At 39.6% G+C, this 24,391-nt stretch overlaps 1 protein-coding gene across 10 annotated transcripts in view; it reads right to left on the bottom strand.

Annotated features, from left to right (window-relative positions):
- The window catches only part of LOC120523983 (protein furry homolog), a 468,780-nt gene that overhangs the window by 285,381 nt on the left and 159,008 nt on the right, over nt 1-24,391 (bottom strand). For 3 of the 10 annotated variants that reach the window (XM_039745742.1, XM_039745745.1, XM_039745748.1), the window contains exon 1: nt 10,783-11,515. The exons of the other annotated variants lie outside the window; for them this stretch is intronic. In XM_039745742.1, the coding sequence (XP_039601676.1) occupies nt 10,783-10,852 (70 nt within the window). In that variant the 5' untranslated portion in view covers nt 10,853-11,515. Of the gene's footprint in view, nt 1-10,782; nt 11,516-24,391 lie in introns of those variants that run through there. 10 annotated transcript variants of the gene reach the window in all.

The raw sequence follows: 24,391 nt of genomic DNA, 5'->3' as shown, positions 1-24,391 counted from the left end.
TGATAATTTCTTGGAAACAAGGCTAAGAATCCACAGTGTGGAACTTGTCAGTTTATACAGTACATTGCAGGTTCAAACAGAGAAATATCAAATACAATTTGGAGAATCACGTGATAATCCCCAGCCTCCTATTTCATATCCAGTGCAAATAATACAATGGTGTGTCGAAGCACCACATCCCATAATGCCATATACTGTGGCAGGATTTTACTCTGGTCTGTTTTATTCTGGCTAAATAAAGGAAGGATAACTAAAAATAATTATAGCAATTTTAAAAAATTAAAAAGAAAAAATTAAGTTTAATAAATAACTCACTCACACACTACTACCCATATGGTGCAGTACAGCCGTATATTGCAGACTACTGGACAGGTTAGCCCCTTCTATTCTATGGTTACACAATTTGATTGCAATTTCTAGGGTTTTAAAAGTTATTTTGGAGGAGAAACCTAGCAGTATCTTGGTTTCTACAGAGAAGGTTGAGGATATGCTCACTCACTCAAGGGCTATGGAGCTTAAAGTTTCTTTACTGTCTCAGATATCATCATAATAGCAAAGTAGAAATTGTACTACCAGATTACATCTGATGGTACAATAGAACATCTACACATGATACGAAATTATTCTGTTGTTTGTTTTTTTTTTTTTTTGGAAAGATCATTTAAATATTAAATGACAAAAGCATATGGAATGAATGCATGTAAATGACAGCCATTTATTTTATTTATTTATAAGCCTCTTATGTCACAATGAAACAAAATGCCACTGGTTTCAACAATTTTTGGCAAAGCAAAACACTGTGTTTGCAGTAATTCAATTTTATTTCACTACCACTGACTTATGCCATGAAGTTATAAAATCCACCATAGTATCTGTCCAGTTGCCATGTCACTGTAATTACCAAATATGACAAATCAGAAACATTTTTAGCAATAAAATGCATTTGTCTGTCATTTCAATAAACGGATGATCACAAACTTTAACACAACGTTTTACGAATTCCATACCAAATGGCATAAAATAGAGCTACATGCATTGCATTTGTCATTCCAGCAAATGGCACATCACAAACATTTTTATCAATAAAATGTACTATTACTAAATGCATTACAAACTACATTCTAATAGATGATGCACTACAAATGTTAACACTAAGGTCTCTGTTGATTACTTAAGTTTTAACCCATTTTAGACAGGGAAACAAGCTAGTGTTTTATTATAGGTTGTAATTAATATAATAATCCAGGTTTTGCTTTTATTAATTTAAATGCCAGGCTTCCTTTAAATGTTTATCATTTACCAATTTGCTTGTGAAGTTGCCTTTGATGTTGACTTACCTCTTTGATACATGACAACAGGCCTTTGTTGCTAATTCAGAATAGACTCTTCCAGCCAACAACTGTAGTATTATTGAATTTTTAACATATTTTTCTAATTTTGACTGCACAAGCACTACTGAGTGCTGAATGGATGGACTGCACACAGTATTGCGTTTTCAGACATGGGGCAGGTGAAAAGAAGATTACCATCTTGTTAGACTGGTTATTAGCTTTTCAAGCAGCTAAAGTTGTACATAAAAGAGGTAAGCCAAAGTCAGAGGGAATTTGATATGTAAATTGGTAAATAAGAAACATTTAATGGAAGCTTAGCATGTAAATTAAGTAATACGAATTGTAGCTGGATGCTTACATTCATTACATCAAAGTTCACTTTTGTCCTGCATTAGTTAATACTTATTATCAATTGACACATTTTCATGGCTAACGTTGGGAGAGGACAACAAGATTTATGTGCAGACACAGCATGCATTATGCATACAAAAGTATTCTATGACATTTACATACCATGAATACAATATATGTCAGCATCAGATCACTTCTAGTGTAATGGTTATCAGGCATAGATTTCTGACTGATGAACCAACCAGAGTTGAAACTTAAGACTGTTTTTAGCTTATTATGTTTAACATGCTTTGCGCCACAGATCTTTTTTGATTTTCTCTGATTATGCACAAAAAAAAAAGTATTATGTATCTGTGTCTCATGTATGTGCTTTTCACTATTAAGAAGCATAACAGTGTTATCACTCATTAAATCTCTAGTGATTTTCGAATTAAACCTATCAGTAAACTCAGCAGGAGTTAACACGTCCATGGGACTGATGGACATTATTACTGTGTCTTTTATGGAACTCCATGCACAATTAGTCGATGCACTAATATGTTTGTACGACTGCATTCTAAGCAAGGCTCTTATTGCAATCTGATTTACAAAACTATGAAGTGGTTTTGCTGCTTTAGGCCCCATGTTTTTTATGTGCCCTTAGCCCAGGCTCTAATGACCATCCACCATAACCATACTAACAGAAGCCCTTGGGATATCCAGACCAAAGCCAAACAAGACATACAGTATGCCTTTTCAGACACAAACTTGGGAGTGGGGGTTGATTATAGCACGTCAGTGATGTCACTTTTTTCTACCTATTTAAAGACCATTATTGCAAGGCAAATGCTTCTTGGTAGTGCCTGCCTAAAAGATAACAACTTTTTAAAGTATTTTATACTTGCTGTACTACAATATCCTGTTCAGAGACAACTGCTAATTGGCTGCTTGGATGCAACATACTACCTGCGTTAACGAAAATTTACATAGAGGAAAATAGACTGTTAAGAACAAAAATGAAAAGCCTGAACATTTGGATATGGTATCTGTCGTTCCTCTGCTTGAAGCGTTAAAGCTGGCTACAATTTCACCAAACCAAAGGAAAACAAGCAGAAGAATGGCCAACAAATTTAAGTTTTAGGGGCAAAAATCCCGGCAAAATATTGTCTAATTTTCTGTCACTGTAAATATGGAACTGAAAGCAGGAGCTTGCTTATTTAATGACGACGTTTACTGGCAAATGAAAAACAGATCCACCTGAGAGAACGGCTTGTGTACTTCCCATTGCACAGATCTGTGTACTGATCTTGTTATAAGCTGTTCTCTAAATAAAAGACACAGCATTTAGTTCAGGATACAATGACTACGAAAACATTTTCTGAACACAAAGGAGTATTCAAATATATTAACGCACTGCTAACTTGTTTATTGCATGGAACAACAAATGCTAGAATTGATTCCAGTCTATCCAAGGACATAACTGTTCATATGCACCAGTGTAACATATTGAAAATGCCTAAGTTTCACTGTAAAATGCCTAGCCTCCAGTGGTCTGCCTTTTCATGGTGTGATCAGACTCTTTTCTTCACCAGACTGTGGCTGTTTTTGAGGTGCCTAGCGTTGATTAGGGAGTTCGATCCCCTACCTCTCTGACAATCTTGCTAATTTCGATGCAAAAGCTGCGAAAGAATTACCCGTCCTCTATGAGAGTATTCATGTCATGTCTGTGAGTGTTTTGATTAAAAGTGCAGAGTGTTTTTATATACTTTTAAATTCAAAACCAGATTATCATTCACATGGCCTGTCCAGTGATTGTTTATGCCTTGCACCTGATGGGAGAGAGTCCAGCTTCCTCACAATCATGGCCTGGATAACTGGGTTAGAAAAATAGCTGAATGGATGATATAATTCATAATGACCAGTTTGCTCTGATCATATGCTATCTGCAACAGAATATATGGTAGCCATTATGGTTCTGTGCATAAACAATTAGGGTATGGAATAAATAAACAATAAATAAATAATAACATAGTTTAAAAAATAATATTACAGGCACAGAAAATCACTGCAAAATAAGCAGTTCAAATAATACCGGTATTCAGATGTACTGTTATATTGGGGAAAATCTTTTAATGTCATACAACTTTGCAATGGGCTGTATGAGGATGAGTTTTACAGATCCACAAATCCTGCTTGCCTATATCTCCGGCCTTAGGGATATCAGTAGGCCCTCTTCATAAAATTGCAAACAGTAACAACAACTGATCGTTGTAATTTGTTAGATGACTAGCTGCTTGCTTATATGAAAAAACACTGCACAACGTTCAACATCAGGGATGTTCTATAGCAGGGGCAGGCAACATCGGTCATGGAGGGCTGCAGAGGATGCAGGTTTTTGTTCCAACCCAATTAGAAACCAATCCTTGCCAATCTGAGAACTTATTTTAATTTTACGGCTTGTTAGTCTGCAATGTTAGGTTCTTATATCGTAGATTTTTTCCCTTTCCAAGGATATCATCCAAATGATTTTAAGTGAAAAATTGATCATTTTTTGTTTGTCATACATTTCTCTTAAGAGTTTTATTAAACCAAATAGTGCATGATGAATCCACACAGGTGTAAATGGAAACAAGTTAGATGGAGACTTGCTGGCTCCTTTTTTCTTTTGCATCGTATTGCTAATAAGGAGCCATTAAAACAGTGAATGCAGCTGTTCAAGACTAAAACAATAAATTTAGGGTGGGGAACTATAACAAGCGAGAACACAAAAACGAATCAGCAATAACTGACTTCTAATTAAAAAACAGGGTTGGAACAAAAACCTGCAGCCACTGTGGCCCTCCAGGACCAACACTGCCTACCCCTGTTCTACAGCATCTAAAACTTTGGAAAAAAAATACAAACATTTTCCAACATTTCCTATACTTCAGACAAAATTAACAGGAAATCTCTACAAGTAATTCTGTGGTTAATCAGAAATATACAAACTTTGCCTTAGGCAATTTGGTAAAGTGTATAAATGGTAGGTTTCAATGATGCCTAATTGTTGGTCACAAAACTGTAAAGAAAGGTTTGTGCCCAGAACTTTGAACTGGAGGTCAAAAGACAGTCAATGGAATAGCTTCAACCAGTTTCACTTTGGAAGAAGTAATTTAAGGTTGCCTCCTTTAAAAGAGATAGTTACGGTTACGGTCTTCTGGGATGCAAAAAGTATAAACAGCAAACCATGCTGTCTTAACTGTAAAGGCAAATCTGTACATTCAAACTCCAGGATCATTTATGGACAATTAAACCTCATTAAAATGATGTCAAAATCCTCCTGCAAAATGACAATGCCTGATCTGAATCATCCATCCTACAGCCCTGCACCTGCTATCTCAGATCTCCACATCCTTGGAGCGCTGAAAGATACCAACCAAAGGCGTGGGAATGATGACCATGCTATTGAGTAAGGGAAGACGTGGCTGCGTGGAGGGGATTCAAACTGATACAAGACGGAGATACATGCTCTTGTTTCTCATTAGTGAAAGGCTGTTGAGGGTGAGAGATTAACTAGTAAAAATGAGCAATAACGCACATTCACCTAATTATTTTATGATTGGGATTAAACAATTACTATATACTGTATAATGAATTACTAGCAATTAAGAAACTGCGTTGAAAAACATACTGGTCAACCCCCTCATAAATCCATTCAGTTTTTTTTTTTTCTTTTTTCAAAGCACAACTCTTCTTTCTTAGACATTTCTATTTCAATCTTCAGAGTATTTTTTTTACACTTCTTAGCTAATGTTTAATTTTGTATAATGTATAAGCAATACAATGTATTATTTGATTGTTCTGCTTTTTTGAAAATTCAATAAAGGGTTTAGAACAAGAAAATAAATTGCTCCTTCTTCAATCATGCATAATGGCCTGTATACAGAGCTATTGCTTCTATCGATGCTACAAAATTAATGAATGGACTGTGAATTTAAAATGAAAATGGATGATAAACCAGTGGAACACACTGACATGATAATTTTAAAGAAGACAGCAGACTTTGCAACATATCATTTGTTTAGTCCAGAAAAAAAGTACAAAATTAGAAAAGCCTAGTTACAAAGTGCATTGTCCCTTAATGATTACAGCTATACTTTTATGTTTTCTTTAACATTTTGAAATCTCAAGACCTTTGTTTAAACAATGGTTGCCTGATACTTTTGTTTTATATGAAGGATGGAAAAGATTTTATTTTCCATAATTGTGAAAGCAGCATCTCTGTACATAAATGACCTTATTTAAGTAAATGTGGAAAAGAGTGCACTCTGAGCCGAGGACATGAAGCATTTATACGAAGGATAGATCTTAAATTAACAAACAACTGGCTAAAATTATTTAAGACCATGTCTGGCCTAGTAAACACTGGGTTTCTGTATTATGACTTTAATACTGTAATTAAAAGAGCAAGAGGGACAGTAGCTTGAACACTACTTATTTCCTACCAGCTACAATTGAAAGCTATGAATAGCATCATGGCTCAAGGTTTTTGAAAAGAAAGTAAGAAGCTTATTTATGTATTATATGTCTGTTCGCATTAAAGCAAAACAGTTTGCATTTAGCATCAGGACCACTACAAGAATTGCACGTGAGTGACATTGTCTTGACTTTGTTAATAGACAAAATCTAAATTGGTTTAGTGTGATTGATATGAAATGTGTGTGCGTATTCCATGATGGATTGTCATTCCGTCCAAGGTTGATTACTGCCTTGTCCCTGCTGCTCCAGGTCCCCACAATGCTGTACTGCAGTGTTTTTCAAATTCAGTCTCATCCACTGTACCTCTTGTTTTAAATTCCAATGAATGTATTTATTAACAACAGTAATTGAACATGTTATTTTGTTGTTTCTGCAGTTAATGTGCCCTTACAGAAATTTCCTATCTATGTCTGCCTGCCTGTTTTCTCTTTTTTTCTGTCTCTCAATGGCTATAAAGTAGCCTCTCATGTAGCACAAAAAGGAAAACAACTAATGCATCTTTCACCCAGAATGGTTCCTGCCTTGTGCCCAGTGCTGTCAAGATACTTACCACCGCAACTCAACAAGTTGATAAAGAAAGACAGGTAACAAAGATGGATGGACCAATTACAACAGAATTTGCAGACCTTATAAAACAAAATACTTGTCTCCTAAAATAATGTAATTCATTTTCCGACTTCTAAGAAGGATCGCAGCAGTTGTCTGTGTTTCTGCCATTGACCTCTTGAAGACTGGCACTTGAACCTCAATGCATTAACTTTCTGTATGGATTTTGCATATTCTCCCTGTGTTTTTAAAGGCCGTGATCTGCATGAGCTCAAGCACGTGCAGAATGAACTCCGAGTCCAGCTCAGGGCAGCAAAGGAGCAGTACAGGAGAAAGCTGGAACAGAAGCTGCAGAATAACAGCATGAAGGAAGTGTGGGATGGGATGGGATGAAGATTATCATTGGCTGCAGCTCGAAGCGGGGTGCAAACATCAAGAGAGACGTGACCACCCTAACCCACTCTCACCTCGGAGTACTGCACCCTCCACCCATCCTTCTGTTGATGCCAGCATAGGAGAGTGTCCCCAACCCCAGACCCCCCCCCCAATTACAGCAGCCCAGGTGAGCAGAGAGCGGAGGAGACTTTGTGCCAGCAAAGTAGTGGGTTCAGATGAAGTATCGCCACGACTGCTGAAGGCCTGTGTGTTGGAGCTGGGGAGTCCTCTACAGCGATCTTCAACCTGAGCCTGGAACAGGGGAGAGTCCCAAGGCTTTGGAAAAATAATCTTGTATCACCCCTGTCCCAAAGGTATCATGTTCTACTGAGCTGAATGACTTCCAGCCTGTCGCTCTGACATCACATATGATGAAGACCATGGAGCGGCTGCTGATTCACCACCTGAGGTCACAGGTCCACCACACCCTCAACCCTCTGCAGTTCGCACACCAGGAGAAAGTGGGAGTGGAGGATGCCATCATCTATATGCTACACCAATCCCTCTCCCACTTGGACAGAGGCAGTGGTGCTGTAAGAATTACAGTATGTTTCTGGACTTCTCTATCGCCTTCAACACCAACCAATCTCTGCTCCTTAGGGACAAGCTGACAGAGATGGGAGTAGATTCATACCTGGTGGCATGGATCGTGGACTATCTTACAGACAGACCTCAGTATGTGCGTCTCGGGAAATGCAGGTCTGACATTGTGATCAGCAGCACAGGAGCACTGTACAGGGCACTGTACTTTCTTCGGTCCTGTTTAGCCTATATACATCGGACTTCCAATACAACTCTGAGTCCTGCCACATGCAAATGTTCGCTGACGACACTGCTATTGCGGGCCGCATCAGGAGTGAGCAGGAGGAGGAGTATAGGAACCTAATCAAGGACTTTGTTAAATGGTGCGACTCAAATCACCTACAACTGAACACCAGCAAAACCAAGGAGCTGGTGGTGGATTTTAGGAGGACCAGGCCCCTCATGGACCCCATGATCATCAGAGTTGACTGTGTGCAGAGGGTACAGACCTATAAATACCTGGGAGTGCAGCTGGATGATAAATTGGACTGGATTGCCAATAACGATGCTCTGTGCAAGAAAGGACAGAGCTGACTATACTTCCTTAGAAGGTTTGGGTCCATCTAAACATCTGCAATAAGATCTTGCAGGTGTTCTATCAGATGGTTGTGGCGAGTGCCCTCTTCTACAGGTTGGTGTGCTGGGGAGACAGCATAAAGAAGAGGGACACCTCACGTCTGGACAAACTGGTGAGGAAGGTAGCCTCTATTGTAGGCACGGAGCTGGACAGTTTGACATCCGTGGCAGAGCGACGGGCACTGAGCAGACTCCTGTCAATCATGGAGAATCCACTCCATCCACTAAACAGTATCATCTCCAGACAGAGGACCAGCTTTAGTGACAAGACTGCTGTCACTGTTCTGCTCCACTGACAGACTGAGGAGATCATTCCTCCCCCACACTACGAAACTCTTCAGTTCCACCCGGGGGGTAAACGTTAACATTATACAAGTTACTGTCTGTTATACCTGCATTTTTTTCACTCTTTAATTTAATATTTTTTTTATCAGTATGCTGCTGCTGGAGTATGTGAATTTCCCCTTGGGTTTAATAAAGTATCTATCTATCTGTGTTTGTGATTCTCAAACATGTACTACTGTACATGTCCGATTAACTTAAAATTGGCCACATACATCTGAGTGTGGATGTGTGCCCTTAGACAGGCTTGTTTCTATGTCTTATGTCTGGTAGGCCAGCATAGGCTCTAGGTCCCCAGCAACCCTGATTCAAAAATGGATGGAGGGGTTAAGTATTTACAATAAATAAATGCAACAATCTTCAAGCAAAAAAAACTTTTTTCTTTTAAAACAAAACAAATAAATAAAAAAAAAAGCATTAAGGACATGCTGATCCTATGGGGTATGACCACTGTACATTGCTCTATTTATTACCTATACTTGTTTATTTTATAAAACATCAAGCTTCACTTTGATAAATGGTAGGAGAAACAATTAAATTAAATGTGGATGGCATGGAAAGCAGAAGGAGGAGGTTATGTGCTTTCTTTTATCCTTGACAGATTTTTTCATTTCTTTGGAACACAATGTGATGCTCACATGAATGCATCTTTGAATGAATTGAGTGTTGCTGTACATTATGTTTGATTCATGTAAATAGAATACATTTAAATAAATAAACAATTGTAGCCCTGAAATGGATCAAACCAGTTAGAAAAATAATGGATGGATATCTGTATTAATGAATTTGTTGGAATGACAATCAGCTGCCACACCAGGGCTGTATGTGAGGACAATTTCTGAGGTGGATATAATGGGTTCAGAAAATAAATGAAATGATTAAAAATGTATTCATATTTACTGTGCTCCAAACAGTTATGCTGTACTTTTTAGTAAACTATTCACTGACACATAGCCAGGACAATGCCTTTTAACTAAAAGACATGTGTGCCTGACTTAATATCTTCACCTGTTTCAGGATCATGGCACTGAAATATGCTTCATTAATAGCATCATTAGCACTTCGAAGCGAGCAGGCAGCTAAGGGGAACATACATAATCACAGGGGTACTTATCAGTAAATGGGAACTGGACCTGTCATGAAAAACATTATTAGCACTAGGAGCTGTGATAGCTAGTCATTTACCAGAAAAGTAAATTCAGTCTCTACATTGTCAAAAATCCCTCTGGGGCAAACTGCAGAGGAACAATTTCTGATAAGTTAAATGAAAAGCACGTTAAAAAGCTAATTGAGGGTGTTGCTAAAACTGAAAAGAAAGTTACAATTCCTGACTATCTGGTTCATCTAAGTGTTACAAAGTATCAAGAAAATACCAATGGAAATAACAAGCATATAGTATCGGTAAACGCGCTGTAACATAATGTTCTGTACAAAATACACTTCTAAAGGCCACCTGCTTCAATCCAGAAAATGACCTCATAGTACATAAAGAATAGTTATTGATGGCACTTTCTATCAGTTGATTAACTCATTACACAAAACAGTGAGACGGACAGGCTCTGGCTGGACCACACACAGAATACACAAATGGTGCTGTCATTTGAGGACCCCAACAATCTGAGTGTTTCCGCCTTATTATGGACCAAATCGTATCCTGTCTCTGTCCACAGGGACAGTATGGGTTACCCTAGGATATTACATGCAGCAGATGGGTCAGGGCAGTTCACAGAAGACAAAAATAATTCTACCATCACCAGAATAACCCTTGTCTGAAAACAATTCTGATGATGTCAGCTGGGGACGGCTCCTCAATAAAGATTGTAAATGTAACCTGGGGAAGCTGCTCCCTGAAACTAACTGTTGCGACACCATGCTATCCACAAAATGCAAATAATTTATCAATCACTGGACCAAATGAATACAGTGAAATTAACTTTATGTCCTGCATTTATAAGCAAATTAAATCTTATGACACTGTTTGAACCAGAAGATCTTAAAGCTCTTCTACAGCTTGATAGAAGCAGGCAGACTGTTTCATGATCGTATTAAAATAGCACATGCACTCTCTCACACAAAGACAATCAAAGAACAAAACACTCCATGAATCTATTTGATTACTCACTGTTGCTCCATGATTTTAAAAGGGATTTGATACTGATTTCAAAAAATCCTGAATCCTGTTGGCTGGCCATGTCTGCAGCGCACTCCTGTAAAGACTAATCAGCAGAATAGTCGGGCAGCTTATGCATGTGTGAGTGTCGCCACTTATTGATGCAGATGACAGGTCAGCATAGGAAGTATCGTCTCCGCAAAGCCACCTGTCTCCACTAGTAGTTTGTCCTCTTGTAAAGAATAAAAGAAGAAGCCTGATGCAATGTGAATTTACTGTTTGGAAGGAAACAGGTGCTGATCCTGATAGGAACAAAATTCTGCCTCTTGATCAATAATAAGTACTCTCTGCAACTGGTCTGAGATGAACTGCAGGTTACCCATCTTTCACCATTCTTACTATTTGTGCAAGGGAGTTTTCTTCAAACAGATCCACAATTTCTTCTTGACAAGGATCAGAGATGACATTTGTATTGCGTGCCGGCTCTCCGGGTGAACTTCATTCTTTTTGAGTTGATAGGGCCAATATAGTCAGCCGTCTCTGACAAACACACAGCATACTGCGCACAGACTTGGAGCCACACTGAGAAGAGAGATGAATGCTTTTTTTTCTGCTGCTATAGGAATTTCACAGGTTCCGCTTAAGCAAAAATCTCGCATGAATACTCGGAGTGTGTACTGCAGTCTTCCTTTCAGCTCTGTATCCAAGCACAACACGCTGAATTATACACAACCGCATCATGCTGCAGTACAGCGAGGCTGCACCCATATATCTAGTTGCAGTGACGTTAAAAAGCCCATCAGTCAGCCGAGTCTCCAGAGAGAGAGAGAGAGGGAGGGAGAGAGAGAGAGAGCGTGAGCGAGCGAGCAAGAGGGAGAGCAAGAGAGAGCCTGCTTGCATAACACCAATAACAAACCTTGCTCCTTTACTTGCTTGGCTTTCAGGCAGGACTGTAAATATCACAGCCTCATTAAAAATCTAGCATTGTTAAAGGAAGAAATAAATTTGAAGCCAAGCTACTGCTGCAAGGATAGAGAGAGAAAAAGAGAGAGAGAGAGAGAAAGAGAAACAGTCAAAATGTCAGGCAATCTTAAAATCCTCATTGTGATGCACAGTGAACCAAAGGGGCTGACTTCTCAGACACCAAACATTTCTTCACGGCTGAAATGCTGTGCTGCTTTTTAGGCATTATCTTGCTTGGTCTGCTGCTTCACACGACTGTATGCACACTCAGGGCCCCCGCTGATTCTTTGTTTTCATTTTCTCAGACAACAAAAGCAACTGATTTACAGCAGCTCACTAACATTCTCATTTCCCCTCTCCATCAGCAGAGCATTATTTGCCCACCTGGCAGAAATTTCTCCTCCCATTTCCTGTAAAGAAATTTCTTTAAGTACTGGATGTCGTAATATTTTCAAATTAAAAGGTCTGCAGTAGCCACTGGGTCTGCAGGTCTGAACACTGACCAGCATAATTACTGCATTTCTTTTGTAAAATAAAAATACAATTTGTGGTACTTTTCTCCCACAGGAGAATGTATTTATGCACCTTGACAGACACATAAACTCCTCACATGCTTCAATTTACAGTGGATTCTGAAAATATTCAGACCCCTACACTTTATAGATTTAATTTTAAATAGACAAATTTGCCATTTTTGCCTATTAATCTGTACTTAATATCCCAGAACGACTAAGTGAATACCGGTTGTCAGAAAGGCTTGTAAATTGTTTAAAAATCAAAAACTGAAATCTTTCATTCATTTAAATATTCCGACCCTTAATTCAGTACTTTGTAGAAGCCCCTTTGACGGTTATTACAGCATCAATTCATCTTGGGTAAGTCTCTACAAGCTTTGCACACATGAATTGAGCAGCTGGAGGCAGAGTGGTGGCTCGGAGGCTAGGGATCTGCACTTGCAATCGGAAGGTTGCCGGTTCGAATCCCATAAAATGCCAAAATGGACTCTGCTCTGTTGGGCCCTTGAGCAAGGCCCTTAACCTGCAATTGCTAAGCGCTTTGAGTAGTGAGAAAAGTGCTATATAAATGCAAAGAATTATTATTATTAAATTACCCCATTGTTCCTGGCAGATCCTCTCAAGCTCTGTTAGACTGAATGGGAAAAGTCTATAAACTGCCATCTTCAGGTTTCTTCACAGATTTAATATGGGATTTGGCTGGACCACTCCGAGACTTGTCCCAAAGCCACTGCAGTGTTGTCTTAGCTGTACGCGTTTGGCCATTGTCATGCTGAAGGGTGAACCATCACCGTCGGCTGAAGTCTCTGAAGCAGGTTTTTTTTAAAGGCCTCTCTACATTTGGCAGCATTCATCTTACCCTTAATTCTGACCAGTCTCCCTGCCCCTGGCACTGAGAAACACCCCATGTTGCTACCACCACCACTATACTTCACTGTAGGGACGTCATTAGGCAGGTCATAAACATTGCTGGTCTTCACAAGACACAGTGCTTGGAGTTTTGCTGAAAGAGTTACATTTTTGTTTCATCAGGCCACAGAATATTTTTCCTCAAGCTCTTAGAGTCCTTTAAACTGTCATACGCCTTTTACACAATGCCTGATTGATGGAGTGCTGCTGAGATGGTCATCCTTCCGAAAGGTTCACCCATCTCAGCAGAGGACTTCTGAAGCTCTGTTACTGTGACCATTTGGTTCTTGGTGATTTTTTTGATCAACACCCTTACCATTACTCAGTTTGGCCAGATGGCTGAATCTAGAAAGAGTCCAGTTGGTTCTAAACTTCTTCCATTTCACAGTTATTGATGCCACTGGGCTCCTGGGAACATTTAAATCTTTAGAAATGGTTTAACACTCTTGTCCTGATCCATACCTCACCACAATTTGGCTGAGGTCCATGGAGAGTTCCTTGAACTTCATGGCTTGGTTTTTGTCCAGACATGCAGTGTGAATTGTGGGACTTCAATCACACATTTGTGTGCTTTTGTAAATGATATCCAATCAGTTCAGCTTGCCACAGATGGATTCCAGTCAACTTCTAGGCACATCTCAAGAAGAACGAAAACAAACAGCATGCACCTGACAACAATCTGGAGTGCCACAGTCTAAAAGCTTGTATGAATGAGAGATTTCAGTTTTTGATTTTTAATTATTTTGCCAACCTTTCTGAAAAAATGTTTTAACTCTGTCATTATGGGTTAATGTGTGTTGACTGGGGGCAACAATTACAAATTAATCCATTTAAAATTAAAACAATAAAGTGTGCAGTGAAGGGGTTTTAATACTTTCTGAACACACTATCATATACACCATGTAAAGGGAGTAAAAGATTAACCCCTAGCATGTCTCATAAATTAGAACCTTTATTATAGGCCTACATTCACATATATGAAGAACGATTACATACATGCCTGTAAACGTAAGAGGTATTTTGTGATACAAATTTCCTAAGTGGACGCAGAATAACTACCATATATTAAAAAAAGTGAATTCAAAGTTCCTAGCATTTGCCATTTACTGTATAGTGTGTATTTCTTGTCAAAGAACCAAGTCAGCATGGATGCTGATATTATGTTATCACTGACCGAGGCATATGAAGAATCCTGGTCTTGGCACATGCTGACTAGGTGAGACTAAATCTTCCCAAGTGTTAGAATTTGATTTGTGGTTTTCAGCATGCATGTAGAGTTGGTTATGAAACAAGGAAGGTAAACTATAAACCACAGATTCTAGAATCCAGTAATTTCATTATACAGTCCACTTACAAAATCAGTACCACAGAATAGCCCTTTCTGATTCAGGCTCAAAACCCTTTGATCATTCCTCGTAAGGGCAGACGTTAAACTTTTGACATACCACTCAGTTACTGTAGGTCCTCTCCCATTTTCACCTCATGACTAAAATAGAACGTGATTCACAGTGCTGTGGATCAGCATGCGAACGACTGCCTTCAGTCTTAACACAATGAGGACGACATGAGCCAAACAGGAGAAGCAGAAGTACAGCAGGCATTGTTTCATTATCTTGTGACACAGACAAGGATTTCTACTTATTGTATCTTCTTTTTAGTATTCTAACAATATGAGGTCACATCTTTGTGTTTTTAAATTAGTAATCTCTCTCAACATAAAAGTATATATAAATGAGGGGTAACACAGTAGTTAGAGCTGCTGCTTCATTGCTAAGTGTGACAAAAATCAAACATAACTAATACAAAGGCAATAAAAAAACAATGACAGACATCCAGAGATAAATAAAAGCCTTTTGTATTCTGCAAGACAAGAACTTACATTGGCACGTACTTTATCCAGTCCTCCACACTGACAGTGCATTCAGAAACTAATTAACCTGTCAGTGACTGACGAGTCTTTTTAGGTGGAGGAGGACACAAGAGCACCTTGAAACAGCCAAAGTGAACAGAACAGAGAGTTCACTCTTAAACACAGCGGATCTTCACTGGGGTGTGTGGTTCCTTATAGAATTGCCTGGCAAAGACCCATTTCATTCTGGACATGTGAAAGTGGTTCTTTGGGTTATGAAAAGGTTACTAGTATGTGAAAAAAATCTGGCTACCTAGCAGGATGCAACAGATCAAGAAAAGCTGAGCTCATCCTGTGTAACTGTAAGCAGCAAGAGTTTGTTTAAAATCATGAACCTACTGGTATTTTACAAATCTGTTATCATCTATTCATAGGGACTTATGGAACTTGTTACAGATCTAAATAAATACAAGTTCTTTTATATCGATGGTTCTTTAGGGAACCCTATGAGCTTACTCTGCTGAAAGACTTTTTATTCCAATCAGCACATGTATTTTTTAAACACAAAACAACACACTATGTATTTCAAAACATCAATATATCATTGTAATGGAATTTATGTACTGTTAGGTCAGTTAGCAATGCTGCTTCTCAATGGTGGAAAGTGCATGAAAGTGACCTGTGATGGAGAGTATACACCTAATGTTTCAGTATAGCTACTGGCTCCCTGCACAATGTAGATACAAAGACAGAGTGAACTGCTTAATGTTGCTCCATGATTTTTTAAAGGGATTTGAATGCGATTTTTTTTTTTAAAAAAAAACTGTTTTTAGTCAATTTTAGACCTTTGACATAATAATTATTGTCTGAACTTAAGATTCTTCTGGATTAAGGACTTTGTAATGTATATTAGCTACTGAAAACTTTCAGTTAATTTAATCCATTCTGCCATTAAATTTTCCAAATGAGTGTTCTCTGTTAGTTTAATTTGCGGCCCATAATTTTTGTTTGGTTCACTGTCTTGTCCGAGTCCTTAATTCATTTTGGTAATTTGGTTGTTGTTCTCTAATTGTTGGTTATTACTGTGTTGTTAATCTGTCAGTTTTGGATGGTTTTGTTTGGTGCTGGCCTTTCTGTTAGGAAATTATTCATAACAAAAGCAATGTGAACTTTCAGCCCGACTACAGACAGACACCAGGGCACACGGAATTTCACACATTCACAAACACACGCATTTATTTGTCTTTCTGCCTTCTTTACAGCACCTGACACAGTGCACCTAACACGTCAATAAACTCAGTCCTTTCTTTTTCCTTTCTTGATACTTCTGCCGCCTCCTCTCCTCTCCTTGCAAGCTCTTTCCTCTGCCTCCCAAATCTGGCTCCCCGAATGAATGGACGGAGGCGGCCCCTTTTATGTTGCACCCGGATGTGCTCCAGGTGCACCCTGATAGCCTTTCTGCAACAGTTCCTGGTGTGGTGGAATTGCTGCAGTCCTTGGCTCCAGAACCACCCGGGCGCCCTCTGGCGGTGACCAAAGCCCCCCACAGGGTTGAGATTCCAAGCCCCGTGGCCCCCACGCAATCCAGGGGGGCTGCCCTCTTGTGTCCCACGGAAGATACTGCTCCTCTTCTGGTCCTTCCCTTATCCTGGCTTCCCAGTAGGGCAAGGTCCCCGGTCATCTATCACAACATATACATTATATATATATATATATATATATATACACTGTGTGCACAATTATTAGGCAAGTGAGTATTTTGACCATATCATCATTTTTAATGCGTATATTCCAACTCCAAGCTGTATTAACTTGAATGCTTATTGGATTTAAGCACGTCAGGTGATGTGTATTTGTGTAATGAGGGAGGGTGTGGCCTAAGGAGATCAACACCCTATATCAAGGTGTGCAGAATTATTAGGCAGCTAGTTTTCCTCAGGCAAAATGGGCCAAAAAGAGATTTAACTGACTCTGAAAAGTCAAAATTGTAAAAGTCTTTCAGAGGGATGCAGCACTTTTGGAATTGCTAAGATATTGGTGTGTGATCACAGAACCATCAAACATTTTGTTGCAAATAGTCAACAGGGTCGCAAGAAACGTGTTGAGAACAAAAGACGAAATTAGCTGCCAAAGATTTGAGAAGAATCAAACGTGAAGCTACCAGGAACCCATTATCCTCCAGTACTTTCATATTCCAGAGCTGCAACCTACCTGGAGTGCCCAGAAGTACAAGGTGTTCAGTGCTCAAAGACATGGCCAAGGTAAGGAGGGCTGAAACCCAACCACCACTGAACAAGAAACATAAGTTGAAACGTCAAAACTGGGCCAAGAAATATCTGAAGACAGATTTTTTCAAAGGTTTTATGGACCGATGAGATGAGAGTGACTCTTGATGGACCAGATGGATGGACCTGTGGATCAGTAATGGCACAGAGCTCCACTCCAACGTGGAGGTGGGGTACTGGTATGAGCTGGTATTTTTAAAGATGAGCTAGTTGGACCTTTTGCATTGAAGATGAACTCAAAATCAACTCCCAAACCTACTGCCAGTTTTTCGAAGACACTTTCTTCCAACAGTGATACAGGTAAAAGACCATGATTTTTATGCAGGCCAATGCTCCATCACTTGCATCGAAGTTCTCCACTGCGTGGCCAGCCAGTAAAGGCCTTAAAGATGAAGGAATAATGACATGGCCCCTTCCTCATCTGACCTAAACCCTATCGAGAACTTGTGGGCACTTCTTAAACGCTAGATTTACGGGGGAGAAAACAATACACCTCTCTGAAGAGTGTCTGGGAGGCTGTAGTCACTGCTCCACAAAAAGCTGATCGTCAACAGATCAAGAAACTGACAGACTCCATGAATGGAAAGGCTTATGACTGTTATTGGAAAGAAGGGTGGCTATATTGGTCATTGATTGATTGATTTTTTTTTGAAATGTCAGAGATGTTTATTTGTAAATTTTGAGGTGTTTGTTTATTATTCTCACTATAACAGATGAAAATAAACAAGTGAGATGGGAAAATTTTCATTTTTCCTTTAGTTGCATAATAAATCTGCACACTAATAGTTGCCTAATAATTGTGCACATATGTATTCCCCTGATGATGTTCACACTCACATTTCCGTTGTGAAACATTCAGGTTTCAGGTTTATTAACATTTTGGATTGACTGATAGCACTGTGTTTGTTCCATATTAAAATTAATCCTCAAAAATACAACTTGCCTAATAATTGTGCACACAGTGTATATATATATACACATACACATACACATACACATACACATACACATACACACACACATACATACACACACAGTTTTCATAGACTCAAAAATAAATGCTTTAACTGCTCTGTTTTTCTTTGTGGCTCCAACTATCACAATTTACTCAATACTGCATTATCTGGTAGTTGAGTCATGGCAACTGGACTTCTTTCTTGTTAGGTAGATACGTTTCACTGCTCATCCAAGCAGCTTTTTCAGTCAGAAGAATGTTGTTAGAGACCACAATTTTATCCTCCAGGTTAGTTTCACTTCACACCTGCCCCGATTAGGCTCGTCGAGTAAAACAAAGGAAGGGGGAGGTGCAAGTAGATGTAACCGTCACACCTTTTTACAGCCCCTCCTACCCCCACAGAGTGGGTTGTTAAGACTGGTCCACCTGGTGGAGGTGTGAATTGGGCAGGGAGCATGATAAATTAAGGACAAGTTATGCCTAAGGCCTCCACCTCTGTTGAATGAGGGGTTGTTGATTTACACATGCAAAGCTTCCCTCACCCCTCTCTCAAACTACTTGTCTTCTCTATCCAATATCTGGAGGTTAATGTTCTCAAATGAGTGTCCTTTGTCCTTCAAATGGAGGTACACATTCCGGCCCCAAGGTGTTACTCCTTTGGTGCTGGGCCATCCTCCTGTGTAGCGGCTATTTGGTCTCTCCAATGTACAGTTCAGTACACTCTTCGCTGCATTGAATGGCATATATTAAATTGTTCTTCTTCTGTTTAGGTATTCGGTCTTTGGGGTGGACGAGTCTCTGTCTCAGTGTGTTAGTGGGTTTGAAGTGGACAGGTATGTGGGGATTTCCAAAAATCCTTTTTAACTTGCAGCTTGCACTGCTAAGTTGTTTATGTTGATGTTTTGTCTGCTGATCGTTCTGTGCAATTGGCGTACTGGGATATGTCACACATATCACAATTGCCAGTTCACATGGAAAACATGGTGTGAGAGTTAGGGCGCACCACTAAGCTCCAAATGCTGGACACAACCAATACAAATATAGTCAAGGGTTCAAAAGAGAGGTTTTTATTATCAAAATACTTCACAAAGGTGAAGGTATCTAAGGTTGCACAAGCACAATTCCAATCAAATTCTTCATCCTTCTTTCTCTCCTCTCTCTATCCACCTTCCTCCCAACTCAGGTAGAGCAGGCTGGATGGCTTCCTTTTATGTCGGACCCGGGAGTACTTCCGGTGCCAGGGCAAAGCCTGATGGAAGCACTTCCCCATCAAGTGGGATTTCTGAAAAACAGGGATTGTGAATCCTTGTAGCACCCCCTTGTGGCATCCATATTACCCAGAAGGGCTGACTTGTGGTATTATAAATCCCATCATGCCCTGAAAGCATCCACATGGTTACTGAGGTCCTGGGATGCTGCCATCTAGCAGAAGGGGGATAAAAATTCTCCAAAATAGGAGCTTTCCCCCACGGTTTCTTTGTTTTGTCCTCCCGTCTGAGTATTGTCCCATAACCATCCCGGACAGAATGCCAGATAATCCTGCCTGGCACTTACAACAACTTGCGCTCTAAATTTTGCAAAAACATTCAAGACTCGTGCATCTAGTGACCAAAAAGATTTTTCCCCCATTCTTTTAAACTATGACAGTACAGGAAGGGAGTAAATCTTTTGTTTTTTGAAATCTTTATTCAAGTTTTGGTTTAGGTTTGGTTTCTGACTATTTGATCAGGGATTGAACTTTTGATGCTGAATTTTTTAGTCGACAGATTACTTTGCTTTCTCACGCACTTATTATTTGTCTGCTAAAGCAGAACACCAGCTGCTACACTGTAAGCAAGTTCAATTGAAGTTCTTTTTTATAGGTTTTTACCCTTTTATAAGTGTTCTTTCTTTGTGTATTCTTTTATTCATCTGCACAGGAGTGTGAAAGTGAGTGAAGGCATCTCCTAGGTCTGACAAGTGCACCTATTGGCAAGAGCACAGTTTGCGGCTGCCTGTAAGAATTGCGTGTTTTTAAGTTTAAAGCATATAGAGACTTCAAGGACAAAAGTGGAGGTCTAGGAGAGTGTACATGTTAATTGAAAACAACAAGAAAGTCTGATTCACGTTTGGCACGTTACTGTGAAGTGTGGAATCAGTGCTATTCTAGAGGAATATGAGAGTTTGAACAGTGCCATAAAGAATCATACAGTGAAGAGATAAACTTGAGGTGGATCAAACTGTCATAATAATTAATTTTGAAACATATTTTTAAAAGGAAAAAAAGCATTACTCACACTATGTCTGAAACAATCCACAACTTTCTCATTTTTGAGCTTAAAATATAGCTCATTACCTAGACGTTTATGTCATATGGCCTTTTCTTCACCTTTATCAAAATTTCTGCTTTTGATGTTTACTACTTTACTTGAATGAATTAGTTTATGTATTTAGTAGTCATTGCTGTTGTATATAAATAGAGCAAACATAAATGTTAAAAAACATAGTGTGTCTTTGCTATATGTAAATATATTTTTAATTAACCATTATTATGATTTAAAAATATCTCGTAATGCAACTACAGTGTGTTGAAAAAATAATACTGGGAAGGGCATAAGCCGCTGCTCATGCTGCTTTATTTCCTTGGACAATGCAGGCAATGTCTAACTGAATGACATTTAATAAAAAGCTATGCTAATGCATATGCTAATTTAGGTCCAAAAGAAAAGTCCTGCTGAGATATATATATATATATATATATATATATATATATATATATATATATATATATATATATATATATATATATATATCTCCTGTTCAATTTCTCATTAATGCAATTATCTAATCAACCAATCACATGGCAGTTGCTTCAATGCATTTAGGGGTGTGGTCCTGGTCAAGACAATCTCCTGTACTCCAAACTGAACGTCAGAATGGGAAAGAAAGGTGATTTAAGCAATTTTGAGCGTGGCATGGTTGTTGGTGCCAGACGGGCTGGTCTGAGTATTTCACAATCTGCTCAGTTACTGGGATTTTCACGCACAACCATTTCTAGGGTTTACAAAGAATGGTGTGAAAAGGGAAAAACATCCAGTATGCGGCAGTCCTGTGGGCGAAAATGCCTTGTTGATGCTAGAGGTCAGAGGAGAATGTGCCGACTGATTCAAGCTGATAGAAGAGCAACTTTGACTGAAATAACCACTCGTTACAACCGAGGTATGCAGCAAAGCATTTGTGAAGCCACAACACGCACAACCTTGAGGCGGATGGGCTACAACAGCAGAAGACCCCACCGGGTACCACTCATCTCCACTACAAATAGGAAAAAGAGGCTACAATTTGCACGAGCTCACCAAAATTGGACAGTTGAAGACTGGAAAAATGTTGTCTGGTCTGATGAGTCTCGATTTCTGTTGAGACATTCAAATGGTAGAGTCAGAATTTGGCATAAACAGAATGAGAACATGGATCCATCATGGCTTGTTACCACTGTGCAGGCTGGTGGTGGTGTAATGGTGTGGGGGATGTTTTCTTGGCACACTTTAGGCCCCTTAGTGCCAATTGGACATCGTTTAAATGCCACGGGCTACCTGAGCATTGTTTCTGACCATGTCCATCCCTTCATGACCACCATGTACCCATCCTCTGATGGCTACTTCCAGCAGGATAATGCACCATGTCACAAAGCTCGAATCATTTCAAATTGGTTTCTTGAACATGACAATGAGTTCACTGTACTAAAATGGCCCCCACTGTCACCAGATCTCAACCTAATAGAGCATCTTTGGGATGTGGTGGAACGGGAGCTTTGTGCCCTGGATGTGCATCCCACAAATCTCCATCAACTGCAAGATGCTATCCTATCAATATGGGCCAACATTTCTAAAGAAATCTTTCAACACCTTGTTGAATCAATGCCACGTAGAATTAAGGCAGTTCTGAAGGCGAAAGGGGGTCAAACACCGTATTAGTATGGTGTTCCTAATAATCCTTTAGGTGAGTGTGTATATAGAAATATAGAAGTGTATAGTGTATATATATGTATAGAAAATATTCACAGCACATCACTTTTTCCACATTTTGTTATGTTACAGCCTTATTCTAAAATGGATTAAATTCATTTTTTTCCTCAGAATTCTACACACAACACCCCATAATGACAACGTGAAAAAAGTTTACTTGAAGTTTTTGTAAATTTATTAAAAATAAAAAAACTGAGAAATCACATGTATATAAGTATTCACAGCCTTTGCTTAATATTTTGTCGATGCACCTTAGGCAGCAATTACAGCTATAAGTCTTTATGAATATGATGCCACAAGCATGGCACACCTATCCTTGGCCAGTTTCGCCCATTCCTCTTTGCACCACCTCTCAAGCTCCATCAGGTTGGATGGGAAGCATCGGTGCACAGCCATTTTAAGATCGCTCCAGAGATGTTCAATCGGATTCAAGTCTGGGTTCTGGCTGGGCCACTCAAGGACATTCACCGAGTTGTCCTGAAGCCACTCCTTTGATATCTTGGCTGTGTGCTTAGGGTCGTTGTCCTGCTGAAAGATGAACCGTCGCCCCAGTCTGGGGTCAAGAGAGCTCTGGAGCAGGTTTTCATCCAGGATGTCTCTGTACATTGCTGCAGTCATCTTTCCCTTTATCCTGAGTAGTCTCCCAGTTCCTGCCGCTGAAAAGCATCCCCACAGCATGATACTGCCACCACCATGCTTCACTGTAGGGATGGTATTGACCTAGTGATGAGCGGTGCCTGGTTTCCTCCAAATGTGACGCCAGGCATTCACACCAAAGAGTTCAATCTTTGTCTGATCAGACCAAAGAATTTTGTTTCTCGTGGTCTGACAGTCCTTCAGGTGCCTTTTGGCAAACTCCAGGCGGGCTGCCATGTGCTTTTTATTAAGGAGTGGCTTCTGTCTGATTGGTGGATTGCTGCAGAGATGGTTGTCCTTCTGGAAGGTTCTCCTCTCTCCACAGAGGACCTCTGGAGCTCTGACAGAGTGACCATTGGGTTCTTGGTCACCTCCCTGACTAAGGCCCTTCTCCCCTGATTGCTCAGTTTAGATGGCTGGGCAGCTCTAGGAAGAGTCCTGGTGGTTTCGAACTTCTTACACTTACGGATGATGGAGGCCACTGTGCTCATTGGGACCTTCAAAGCAGCAGAAATTTTTCTGTTGCCTTCCACAGATTTGTGCCTCGAGACAATCCTGTCTCAGATGTCTACGGACAATTCTTTGACTTCATGCTTGGTTTGTGCTCTGACATGAACTGTCCACTGTGGGACCTTATATAGACAGGTGTGTGCCTTTCCAAATCATGTCCAATCAACTGAATTTACCACAGGTGGACTCCAGTTAAGCTGCAGAAACATCTCAAGGATGATCAGGGGAAACAGGATGCACCTGAGCTCAATTTGGAGCTTCATGGCAAAGGCTGTGAATACTTATGTACATGTGCTTTCTCATTTTTTTATTTTTAATAAATTTGCAAAAATCTCAAGTAAACTTTTTTCACGTTGTCATTATGGGGTGTTGTGTGTAGAATTCTGAGGAAAAAAATGAATTTAATCCATTTTGGAATAAGGCTGTAACATAACAAGATGTGGAAAAAGTGATGCGCTGTGAATACTTTCCGGATGCAATATATATATATATCCTAAATTGTCCCTAGTGTGTGCTTGGTGTCTGGGTGTGTGCCCTATGGTGGGCTGGCGCCCTGTCCAAGGTAAGTTCCTGCCTTGCGCTGGCTGGGATTGGCTCCAGCAGACCCCCCGTGACCCTGTGTTAGGATAGAGCGAGTTGGAAAAATGACTGACTGAAATGACTGATTGATAAGTGTATTTAGAACTGAAGACAGGAAGCACTTTTTTACTCACTTTGAAGCAGAAACTTTGACAACCTTTAAGAACAATCTGGTTGAGATATTTGGACAACTTAGCTATTAGCTAAACAAACAAACCTGAACTACTGAATTGTCTTCTCTCGTTTGTCAAATTGCTTATGTTGTTATGTTGTCTGTATTATTATAGGACATATAAGTGAAATGAATGCCTTTAAATGGCTTTACGTTTATTTCAGAATTATATTCAAGAACATGCATCCCAAAATCTTAAAGCTAAATACTTTTCAGCAAATTTTACTGTTTACATTTTTTATTA

Source organism: Polypterus senegalus, chromosome 2 (assembly GCF_016835505.1).
Source record: "Polypterus senegalus isolate Bchr_013 chromosome 2, ASM1683550v1, whole genome shotgun sequence".
In the NCBI taxonomy this organism is placed as follows: domain Eukaryota; kingdom Metazoa; phylum Chordata; class Cladistia; order Polypteriformes; family Polypteridae; genus Polypterus; species Polypterus senegalus.
The sequence above is the reverse complement of the archived record's forward strand: the minus strand, read 5'-3'. Positions and strand labels throughout refer to the sequence as shown.